The sequence below is a fragment of the Asterias amurensis genome, chromosome 4 (assembly GCF_032118995.1).
Source record: "Asterias amurensis chromosome 4, ASM3211899v1".
Classification (NCBI taxonomy): domain Eukaryota; kingdom Metazoa; phylum Echinodermata; class Asteroidea; order Forcipulatida; family Asteriidae; genus Asterias; species Asterias amurensis.
The window spans coordinates 16,997,476-17,010,495 of NC_092651.1; the positions used below are offsets into that span (position 1 = coordinate 16,997,476).

Genomic DNA, 13,020 nt, shown 5'->3' on the forward strand with positions numbered 1-13,020 from the left:
ATCCGGACGGCCTGACTGTAATAATGTACGGTACTCAGAATAGTGTATGCGCGCTGAGAGGTGAGCAGTGACGCAGCACACGTGCGTCAAGTGGGTGCCGAGCGACCTCAACGGTATGGTGTATACCCTCCGGTGAATGCAGAGGGATGCCAGTCAGCAATTTTTTTTGTACATCATCAAAAATTGTCCAGATGGTTTTTTTTTTAAGGATTCCCTTTTTAATCCATTTAGAGAGAAACAAAAATTACCCGTGAAAAGCACTTCGACAGTGGTAATAGTGATGACTTGTACAAACCAAAAATTGCTGACAGTCAACTCGCCCCTGACCGGTTCCATGTAAAGTCAACTCGCCCCTGATTGGTTTCCATAGTCAACTCGCCTCTGACTGGTTTCCATGTAGTTAACTCGTCCCTGACTGGTTTCCACGTATTCAACTCAACCCCTGAATTGTTTCCATGTAGTCAACTCGCCCTGCCTGGTTTCCATGTACAAATAGTCAACACGCCTCGCCTCTGACTGGTTTCTATGTAGTCAACTTGCTCTGCCTGATTTCCATGTAGTCAACTCGCCCCGCCTGGTTTCCATGTAGAGATGCTCCTGACATCGATGTACAGTCTGGTAATGTGAAGGACGAGTTGGACTCTCGCGCATATCGTGAGAGTAGATCGTGCAAGTTGTTTTAATTGGAGAACCACCCGTGGTTTCACGTGTTCGTTATTCTCTAGCTGCACGCGCAAGGCATTCGTTCGTCGCCAAGTACCCGTCCATATAAACGTGCGCAGATTAACTTATTCATTCAGCCATCGTTTTTAAAGAGCAATGCCATAAATATTCTGCTTATAAAGAGTGTATTTTGAAGTCCAAACGACAAGTTGGCCACGGTCCCAGCGAACTTGACATGACGTCAGACGATAGTCAAGTTTAACATCAATTATATCATTGCGGTACCCTCTCCTAAAACATGGGATTCAAACTGCCTCTAGCTACCTGATTATCTCGGTGTCCTAGTTGGTAAAACACTGCTCTAGAAGTGCAAGGGTCGTGGGTTCGAATCGGACCTGAGAAATTATTCATTATACCTGTGTTTATTTTCACTGAACTCGGGAAAGTACTGAGTACAGTGCTAACGCACATCAGTGTATAAGGGTAAAACAACATTTAATATGAGGAGAATCGTGCTGTCGGACCGTTCATTACGCTAGAGGTACCGATAACTCCTTGCTAATCATTACAGATATCACTGTTCCTCAAAGAAAAACATTCATCGCAACCGTTGGAGGCGCTGTCACATTAAATTTTGGTAACTTGATTTGAAATGGTTTATTGTAATAACTTTACAGTTGCAGCCAATTAAAGGCTGAATTGCGATAAAATTACAAAGAGTCTTCGAATTTAAAAGTAAGAAATAAAACTAATTACAACCAATAATGAGCAGTACTTCCGCCAGTGACGTCATCAGCTATTGCGTGTGATTTTCACTCATCCAAAACACATTGAAAGGCCGTGGATTGAAATTGAATCAAACACGCTCTTAAAGGCAGTAGACACTATTGGTAATTACTCAAAATAATTATCAGCATAAAACCTTTCTTGGTAACGAGTAATGGGGAGAGGTTGATAGTATAAAACATTGTGAGAAAGAGCTCCCTCTGAAGTGACGTAGTTTTTGAGAAAGAAGTAATTTTCCACGAATTTGATTTGTCGAGACCTCAAGTTTAGAACTTGAGGTCTCGAAGTCAAGCATCTGAAAGCACACAACTTTGTGTGACAAGGGTGTTTTTTTCTTATTTTATAGTTATCTCGCAACTCCGACTACTAATCAAGCTCAAATATCCACAGGTTTGTTATTTTATGCATATGTTGAGATACACCAAGTAAGAAGACTGGTCTTTGACATATACCAATAGTGTCCAGTGTCTTTAAAGATATGATGTTAATGGCACCAGTCACGTCCCACGTTAACCTATATTTTGGGGGTCTATCAGTTTCACTTCAAGTTTGCGGGCAGATTGATTATCCTTCAAACTGCTTTCCAAGACTTCACTCTACAACTTTAAAGAGTTGTCAGTGTTACTAATACATGAAAGGCGAAGGATCCTACAGGACTCGGTAAATGCCCATTCAATCCAATGTGACCAAACCGAGGTTGCAAGGAACAATAGTCTGGCCCCCCTAGCCAACTTAGAATTAGGTTAATACTGCATTTTCTCCTTGGTAAAGGGCACCATATGAGGAAATTGTAAATTTCTATTGGAGCATTTCAAGGGCACCAAGGGAAACACCAGGGGGCATTGAGGCAATCGCCTTCGTTGTCTCCATGAAGTACCATGCCTGGGGCCGATTTCACAAAGCAATAAAATTCATCGCAAGACAAATTTTCAGTATCACCATAGAGATTTGTATTGTGACATCACACTTTACTTAGCAACTACGATTGATTTGAAGTTACGATCAATTTGAGATCTTTGTGAAATCGGCCCCAGGCCCCTATCCTTGCATCGTGATCACACTCACCGTGATTTGAAATTCAGTGCAGACAGTGTACGTTTTGACAATTAATTTTGTCTCGATGATCTAAAATGGCTGCACGGTGTCCTTTTTAGTGAAATAGGGCACGTCTGGACAACTATAACGTACTCGCAGTCACTGTTGAGCACGTCTATTGTATCAAGTAGTCATAGGTGTTCATGCACCATCAACCAGACCAGACACGGGTCTATACGGTCACAACAAGTGTGTCACACGAAAGCAAAACTTTTTTTTTTGTACTGAGAAAGTAACAAAATGTCATAAAATAGCAAGGCTAGTATGATTTCTTTTGAAAGAATTGTCTGCTCGCACCTAACCACACGTTGATGTTTTGGGTGTGACCGATTGCCCTTGTATAGCAGAGCAAATTGCTACACAAAATGTACCAGTTGCTAGTTAGGAATCACAATTTGCTACTCAACATTAGCATTCAGTGTGCACAACAAAAAGTTTAGTCTAAATAGTTTGTTGTTGAACTTATGCCAAAGTGTTGTAATGGACGTGGTATCAAAAAAAAAATAGTTTGCTATGCAAAATTGCATGCCGAAATCGTTCCCCCGGAACGAAAAGTTTTGCACTGGCCTGCAGAAAATATAATCACGTGGTAAGAATTGGAGAAATCATGGGCAAGAAAATTGGGGTTGGAGACTGTATGAAAGGTTGTTCATGTAGGTACCTCCATAGTACCCCCCCCCCCCCTCCCCCCCCCCAATGCCGCAGGTCCGACAACGCCCCCTTTCTGCATTCCTCTTGGTCGTGTTAACTTGATCATGAGAAATGATTACAAAATAATCAGCCATAAAAGGTAATACTATTTGATACCACGTCCACCTACAACACTTTGGCATAAGTTCAACAAACAATTCTCACAGGATGTTGATGTGCTAAAGCATGATTGAACTGGCTCATAATGTAGCCTATGCTGATAACCGTCTCGAAATCTTGCTCAGGGCAAACCATTTCGAATTTCCCCCGCCCACCTACCTATTTCACAAGAACCAACATATTACATCGGATATGAAACCGGTCAAAAACATATCTGAATGCTTTTGAAACTATAATTGTCGGTTATGTATACATGTATGTGGTAATCATCACTCATAAAAGTGCAGTGCAGTTCACAGTACTTCGTTGTGAGTATTACAGGGTTAATCTTAATGAAAACGCCTCGTGGCCATGTTTTTTCCTGCACCAATATCCCCAAAAGGTGTTGATAGGTTTGTGCATTGTGCCAGCACCATGCCTCTTTTAGAGCCACTTCTCACAGTTGTGAGACCCAACTATGTTGACCAAAATCACATGACGTCATCGCCCATGATAAAGTTCTCTTGTGCCATTTTGGAGGTCATTTTCCCTCGCGTGTGCGTTTTAGGCGACACGCGCGCGGTTCGAAAGTTGGCTTTCCATACAACCAAGGCAATCTTCATAACATGTTAGAATAATGTTCGAGTCTATAAAAATTAGCATTAAAAGTTCATTCTAACCTTTGTTGCACACACCCTGTAAAGCATGTTAAAACGAGGGTTGAAACGGGCAATTGTTGAAGTTTCTCTGAAAATTTGTTAAAAATTAACGGCACAATGCAGTTAGTACTTTTTCACTACTTTATTGCAGGCATTTTTTTTGCAGGAAAGGGAAAAACATCATCATAATATACCAGCTCGACCGTAGCGAACCGTTTTACATCAAAAATCACTGGTTCATGGTGTATGACTTTTTGTTCACAATCTATGAAATGTGACATTCGACAACAAAGGCCTATTGTGTGAGCAAGTGAGAGAGAAAATTTAACATTTCCAGACGGTTCTTGTGGCTCATTTATGTGATTCCGGATCCTTTTATGAATAATGACAATGAACTTTTGCTTTGTCTGGATATCGCGAAAACTTAACCACGCGTCATTGATTACGAGCTCACACTTCTTCGGAGTCATAAAGCGCAACGTAAACAAACCCTTGTAACATGTTTGGCCGTAAGCAACATAAGAGCTTCTCCAACAAATAAATATATCATCATTATTAAGTTTTTGTTTATAGAATTCCCCAAAGACACGTCTGCAATTGCCATTGCAGAATTTACCTAATTCCTAAGTCTTATGAATAGCAGAAAGCATCAAACTTTCACCAGTGACTTTTCGTTACGTCGATAGCTCTTAACCTTAGCAAATTATGTACCTGACAATCTTAAGTTTGTTTACTCTCTAAAATGAACTTGACGATTGATTCATAAACAAAAATACCGTGCAATCATGATTCTTTCCTTGGTTTGTATTTTGTTCTGATATTAATGGTAAAGTCACTTTTAACATGTACACGTAATGACCGGAGTGATTATTGTTCAATGAAACTTTTTCTTGTGGTTGCTAACGTACGTGCTTGCTTGAGGAACAAATAAATCCCAGGAACACACACGCGGGGCCGAGGGTCTGGAACTAAATAAACACTATCCTCAGTTTCTGTCTGCCTCTATGATGCTCTAATAACCATGTAAGAAACTTAACAACCAATCCGCATTATTATTGTATGCAGTTTCATTAACAGGTGGTGCATGGTTTCCCCCATTTTTACGTTCCCACACCTTTTTGGTCACGCCAAACGCGCACACTTAAAAAAAAATACATCAAAAAGACACACGCACCAACTAAAACATACACTGTGTGCCAATTCATGCAAAACGCCCCCTTTTTAACTGACCAAATTATTGTCACATTCATTCCCAAATAAATGCTAAACCAGAATCTCTGGAGCGGAACCTGGAATTCCAAATAGAAAAACAAAACACAATACCCCGATTTGGAAACTGAATCCAATGAACGTTTTTAATGGAGAAATTGAATCACTGCTAAACCAGTGGGTGCAGGAAGACATCAATTCCGGTGGTCCTCCTGCTGACGACTCAAACGAGGTTCTTACCCTTGAACTAAACGAAACTGAGACGGGTGAGAATTGACAATTACAGCGGTACTCTCGAGTCTTAAAAGTGTAATCCAAAACACGGTGTTTACATCAAAATAAACGTTTGTAACAGAAAACTAATGACATTTTGTATGAAACTTAAAGCGTTATAAAATACTGTCGTAATACTTTGTTTACTGAATGTCGTGGTACACACATGCCCGTGAACTTTAGACTAGCGGGACTCGGATGCGGCCTACCCAAATCTGAACCAACGATTCGCAACAAGGGGGGTATACTAGAACTATGCAGGTCGATACTTCACGGAGGCAACGAAAGCGATTGCCTCCATGCCCCATGGTCATTGCCTTGGTGCCCTTGAAATTCCCGAGTAGCCGCATAGGGTACCCTTTACCAAGAAGAAAATGCCTTTCAAAAACGAAGCATACAGCCCTGATTTGTATTTCTTATTAAAAAATAACATTGCCCTTAGAGAGGGCAAGACCATTTTCATTCTGCAAAGGGCAGTTCTATTGGAAAATCTTAAAGTGGGCAATTTTTGAAGAGGCACCAAGACCAAGAGGGCAAGGCCTTCGTGGCCTCCAGCTATATATCCCCTTTCTTCTATTTGATAAAAAAATTGTTCTACAAGTATCAGAAAAAAATAACAAGTACCTTTATTGTATAAAGAACCGAAACGGATTCACAAAGAGAAAAATCAAGTAATCGAGGGGGGAAAAATTTTCTGATGATTTTATTTAAAGATTTGACAAACGTGTCGATGAAAAAGCGTTCCCAGATTTATTTTTCCAACAATGATCCTTTTCATTACGGGCAATTATTCCCCACAATGTCCAAGTACATAAGCTGGTACTTTGGAGAGAAAACGTTGGTTTCAAAAAGTATGCCTTCCGGATGTTTTGTTCAGAACAATTGAGGGCGCTCCCCAACAAAGTACACGCCCTCAAGCGGTTTTGAAAGAATCCTTTTACAGAGGCTCGCATGTCCTATAGGTAACAAAAGAAATTAAAATGAAATATGCATTTCTTTTGTTACTGCGTGAATGGGCTTTTGAGGGAAAAAATGTAATTTTCATGAAGAAAACTAGGAGGACACGTTCGTGGTTATTTTCAAGTTCATTTTTCATTGTAATCGGACATAGAGGGTGGAACTGGAATGCAGAGGTTAACCTTTTTCCAGGAGTTACTAAAAAGAAAAGGGAAGGCCTTCTTTTGTTACCGAGTGAGTGACATTAATATTACTGACAGATTCTTGTTATCAAACCTTTTTAAGTGATTTCAACACGATTCCGTCCATGATAAATTACAGCATAAACCTTCTTTTATAACGAATAGAAAAGGGTAGGCCTATCTTTGCCTTTTCAAAAGACTCGTGGTTATTAAGTGCACGCTTAATGCACGAAAGTAGACTGCAACTGCTCAGACGATATGTAAGTTAAATTGTGGCAGTTCAAACCACAGGCTGAATTGAGTTTGTTTTTTAACTTAAAGGCAGTGGTAATTACTCAAAATAATTATTTGCATAAAACCTTGCTTGGTTATGAGTAATGGGGAGCTGTTTAGTATAAACCATTGTTGGAAGCAGAGACGATGTTATACAAAAGTCTCTGCGGCCTGACTCGACAGTACCATGATAAAAAAATAGTCATCAAATCTGTTTCTTAAATCTGTATCACCTTTTGTAATAACATTTCCAGTGGGTAGTTTTATGCCAATTTCACGAAAACCAAAGGACTGGAAGGAGTTCACAGTCTACCCGTCTCGTCGTCAGCACTGTACAACCCCCGGATAAGAGGCCCAATACACGGCAGCATTGTTATGATCACATCGTCTTCAAACACGCATGACCGAGTATTGAAGCCCAATTGTTGATCTTTCCTTAGTAGGAGATGGCTATCCATCAGTGCTAGCTTAACCTGTTTATTTAATACAAGCAAGCTGATCAAAATTACAAACAATACGATACACAAAAGTTCCGTATGGGGGAGAAAAACTGTCAACTCACGTCAGCCAGTGAGTGCTTTGAGCGGGTCATTCCTCTTGAGTTGTGTCTAAACATTGTAGGTTCCCTGGGGCCAATCCGGGACCTCTTGGTATCGGCAAAAGTTGTGTTAACTTTAGGGGTTTCGAATGGAACTTCTTTCTATATTATTGTTATAGTTCAAAACTGTATACATTATCGGTTAATCCAATACAAGATGAGAAGAATCTAGGTCAAACATTGTATGAGGATGGGGAAATGAAGGCTGCTATTTTGTAGAAGGCAATAATATTCAGTTGTGAAACCATTATTTCAAAACTGTACGTTATCGGTTAATACAAGAAGAAACTAGGCCTTTAGGTCAAAATGGTATGCGAATGGGGAAATTGTGGCTAATATTTTGTATAAAAATGTAGAAGGCAAAAGCTGGTAGACTGTCCCTTATAGCATGTACATCCATGCTTGTTTTTGAAAGGGCAAGGACACCAATGCATTTTCCCCTTGGTAAAGGGCACCCTATGAAGAAATTGTAAATTTCTACTGGAGCTTTTCAATAACACCAAGGCAAGGACCAGGGTGCATGGAGGCAATCACCTTCCTTGCCTCCGTGAAGATCAGGCCTGTCTAGCCAAAGAATCCACACACAATGCTATATAGAAAGAAAATTGCAAGGAAGTTCCAAAGAAAGAGCATGTAAACCCGCGTCGCCGCAATGCGTTCATATTATTTGAATTAGCAATGCACTTTAAGTATGCATTCCCATCCTATAGGAATCCAGTCCATTGCTTAACTTTAACAGACATTTGGGCCAGAATTCTTCCTTAATTACTTTTTTTTGTAATACTTTTCTTCTTGTTTTACCAGGTGAACACGGCGAAGTTTTCATTTTGCGAGACAATGGAAAACATTATCTGTGCCAAAGGCTGTCGAGAATATTGTAAGTGTTATTATGGCAACCTACAACCATAAGAGCTATTGCTTGACAACATTGGAGTTCTCCATCATTTATTTGGTGAGTTGAAACAATCTTTTTTTTTAGCAGGGTTGGGAATGATCAGGTTACAATACGCACCAAAAAGGCAGACTTAACAGAAGGTGTGTTCAAAAATCATTTGCCTAAAACTTGCACTGGTCACGTTTCCAGCAGTCTGGGATTAATCCTAGCTCGATAACTCGTCCTAACTGGGTTCAATGCGTCCTACGTCTAAGGATACGGAACTTAACTCGTCCTAAGTCCTAAGATGAATCCTTAGTTAGGAAGAGTTTGGTGAAATCGACGGCAGTGTGATTCAAAATGGCGGCCAACTTGATGACGACACGAAGTCAGGTGACTGTAAGGGTCAACTGCCGAACAATACGCGTATAGGCCTACTCAGCCGCCAAAAACTGCCATTAATCATTTTTTCTACCTTTCAATTAATTCTGAAAAAGGCTAGATTCCAACGTCAACAATTCGAGAAATATTGGTTGACTGTTTGTTTGGAAAAGAAAAGGTGTTTGGTGATCATGCACTGGCCTACGTGCGGAGTTTATTGCTCCATGGCGATACTGATATAATTCAAAACAAAACATAACAAATAGGTCGGTTCCTTTTCGTGGAAGTGTTTTCGTGAATTAGTTAAATATAATCGGAGAGTAGGATTGTTTGCATTGAAATGAGTTCATTGTCATCGACGACGAGAAGTCAAGGTTTACTACCAAGATGGCGGTCACGTTTTGATAATACCGCAGTATCTTCGGACTAACCCTGGCTTCAACTGTTGAAGACTTACGCCTTCCAGGGTCAAAGAACCAGACTAAAATAAAAAATGGCCGCCGGTCGATACTTGGCGGCCACAGATTTATTATAATTGTGTCAAATGTACACACATGGGGATGGTGTATCTGGCTTACCTTATAATGCTCCAAAGCATCGATGGCTCTATTGTATCCGTCCCCATTGTACGCACACAAAGCCGAAAGGATCTCGAAGACTTGTTTCTTCACTGTTACATTGTCCGTGTCCAACGCTGCGTGAAAGAGACAACAAATGAAACAAGGTTAGTTAAGAGCCTTGTTTGGAAACGCCGCCACATTGTTCGGGTTATAATGTGGACGGGTTCAGTAACACCCAGGTTGTCTGGGAGTTTGGAAACACCTCTCCGCTCATGTGGAAATTGAATCAGAAAAGGGGCCATGGTCATCCAATATCTATGCCTGTGTGTAGTTTGTAAGATTTAAGACCACTTCGGTTTCAGATCAGGTGGTCTGACTATAGGTAAAGTTTCATGCCGGTACGTTGAACTCTTCAAGCATGGTAAATTGGTTCTTTAATGGGCTTTTGATAGTAAATTCCACCAGACTCTCATTTTTGATATATTTTAATACTTCAACCACTTTGAAAATCAAGAAGTGGAAACGCATGACTGGTCAACTCTAAGACGGTCCACGCTCGCAACTCGTCAAACAGTCTTTTGAAAAATCATTTAGATCAGAAAACAACAATGATTGAGATCTCGAAAGTGTAAGACTCGTGGTCGTTGATGAGCGATAAAGAAACATTGATGACTTTGATGTCTGAGGCTTTAGTACTTGTTAAGAGCAATTGAGAAAGTTCTGTTCGAATATATACAGTGTGGCCCTTAAAGGCAGTGGACACTATTGGTAATTACTCAAAATAATTATTAGCATAAAACCTTTCTTGGTGACGAGTAATGGGGAGAGGTTGATGGTACAAAACATTGTGGGAAACGATTCCCTCTGAAGTGCCATAGTTTTCGAGAAAGAAGTAATTTTCCACGAATTTGATTTCAAGACCTCAAGTTTAGAACTCGAGGTCTCAAAATCAACCATCTAAACGCACACAACTTCGTGTGACAAGGGTGTTGTTTTTCCTTTCATTATTATCTCGCAAGTTCGATGACCGATTGGGCTCAAATTTTACAGGTTTTGTTATTTTATGCCTATATTGAGATACACCAACTGTGAAGGCTAGTCTTTGACAATTACCAACAGTGTCCACTGCCTTAAAACGAGTCTGCCTGTAGTCAGAGCTTCTGTGGGCTGCGTTGTATGAGCAGGGTTTTAGCTATAAAGTGCTAGATTCGTGGCCCTTGAGTTTTTAAGAAACCAAATATTTGACTTTGGTGTCAGAAGCTACTTCACTTGACGATTTGGTAAAACCATAGAGCAAGGAACATGTCCTTGCTCTATGATACATCAGTGTAGTTCTTGGCTGGGATTGTAAAAACGAAAGCACAGAATCTTATTCAGATTATGAGTTGCCTCTTTAGTCAAAGCTTATAGGGGCTACGTGGGATGGGCTATGTGTGTGATGTGGCCCCAGTAATCGTGGCCCACTGGGAAGTAAAGCTGGGATGAAGGTTGGTTAATAATCCCTTCTATGGTTAATCCTCACGTGGATTATCCAGACTTTCAGTTTCTCTAAAAGCATAAGTAATGCAAATGAGGAGTGCTGTACTTGTGATTAGATGGTTATAAGCAAGAAGAATTCGAAGTTACTTTTGCAATGTTTTGTAGGTTTTGTTTACGGTGGTAGATTTGATTTCAGGACCTAGAGCAGTATCCAATGTAGGAAAATATTCAATTTGCTTTGGACTTCGTTGATACTCGCTAAACAGGAGATTTTACATATAATTGAACGACACTGTCGTATTTATCAGGGTTAAATCGAAGTTTAGAAAGGGGCAAGTTAAAATGTTGTTTTGAGAAAGGTTTTGACAATTGGCAGAATGCATTTCATAACAACAATATTTATTGGGAGCTGAACATTTTGGGTTTGTGCGTTCTCCACAACCTTGGGCCATAGCAAATGTTGTGTGTTTGGGTCTGGTCATGAGAAATTCAGGCATGTATGCTTCGTTTATGAAAGGGCAGTGACAGTAAGGCAGTTTCTCCTTGGTAAAGGGCACACTTTGAGGAAATTGTAAACTTCTACTCGAGCATTTCAAAGGCACCAATTTCCTCATGTAGGCAATCGCCTTCGTTACCTCTGTGAAGTATTCAGGCCTGGGAAATATTTATGTCATTGGCAGAATGTATGAAGGCAATGTGCTCTTTAGGCTGGCTGAAATGAAACATAAGCACTCAAGCTCTGATGTTTCTGATCAGCAGAGACTGATCAGTAGAGTTCGAGTCCTGGTCGTGGCACTTGTGCAAGATGCTATACCTTAAGTGAGCAGAACTCGTGGAGGAGTTTAATATAGGGGTTCGACCCCGGTGTTTATGGTTCACATAGCAAGAAACTTTGTTTACAAGGAAGCTTGCGAGCTACAGTGATTAAGTTCACTTATGATGCATCCTTGGTTTCATTACCAGGGCCCAATTTCACAAAATTTTGCTTAAGCGAAAAAAATCCTTGCGTAGTAAAATCAGATTACCGGCCAAAACTCCACTCAATTGTTATGCTAAGTTAACAACAGCTAAATACCAGTCACAAGCAATGTATATGGCATGAAATTTTGGCCAGTAACATGTGTAAAACAAGCGAGCTATTTTCGTGCTTAAGCAATTTTTTTGCGTAAGGAGCTCTATGAAATTGGCCCCTGAATTGTAGAGAATAGTGTACAAGATGCGTTTTTAAAACCTGACTCCGGTTTGGAACTAAACAACTTTGTATAAACTAACGAGTTTAAAACACAACAACGCTGCATCATCAGCCATCAGTACATGCTCATGCCAATGTGTTAAAACTCTTATTATTCAATTATAAATTCCTGTGTCTTCACCCGATGGTGAAGATGATCCAGTAGTTTAGGATAATTGCTGAGATGTTCCTGGACAATACCTAAACCGGCAATTAACGGATGATGTTTTCCCTTCAAATTACGCGTCCAGGTGCTTATTGTCACCTCACAATACCAAACGCGATGGAGCGAATTGCAGGGTCCTTCTTGGGTGGTGGTGGGGTGAGGGGGAGATTAGTGGAGGATACAGACTGGGTCTCAAAGGGCAGATGACCAGATAGGTTTATTCCACCACACTGAGCCTCTTGTGTTGGGTACGTTCTCCACCTTGTATGGGAAACTTGTTTTGGCGAGAGCGTGTGGTTAAGCCTTCCAAATAAAGAAGGCGTCTGGTGCTTAAGCATGTCCCGGAGGAGGTTGCCAAGATACCTGATCACAAAAGAGGGGAGGCTGATGAACAGCAGCTGCAGACATGTTGTTTACATGTGTATTTGTTTGTTGGTTTCCGTGGTCTGCGCTTTCGTTTCAGATCCTTGTAAGTGTAACTCCACCAGGAAGAAAGTGTATAGTGATAAATGTGAATTTGTTCTAACTGAGTTGATATCCCATTAACATAATTGGTGATGTATTTTGTAACTTTTAATGTATTTTATAACGAATCCAACCTGGTTATGGTTGCAAGTAAATTATCTTACTTGCCGAAAGTGGTGCTTTGGCAAAAACAAAATCGAAACACAAGGCTAAACCGTGCTGAAATAGGGATGGAGGCTGGAACTAAGTTTTGGGCCTTGCCTTCAGTCACAGCACTAAGGGCACCGTAGCTGCTTTGGAGAAGGTTCCCCACACCCAAACATAGTCTCAGTGTCGGCTGGAACTGTTATTTGTTGGTCCCGGTCACAGCATGGTGGTAG

At 40.6% G+C, this 13,020-nt stretch overlaps 1 protein-coding gene across 1 annotated transcript in view; it reads right to left on the reverse strand.

Moving 5' to 3' along the window:
* Positions 1-13,020, reverse strand: part of LOC139935946 (uncharacterized) — a 119,012-nt gene that overhangs the window by 88,992 nt on the left and 17,000 nt on the right. Inside the window, exon 3 of the mRNA XM_071930595.1 lies at positions 9,318-9,433. Coding sequence (XP_071786696.1) covers positions 9,318-9,433 — 116 coding nt within the window. The remainder of the gene's footprint in view (positions 1-9,317; positions 9,434-13,020) is intronic.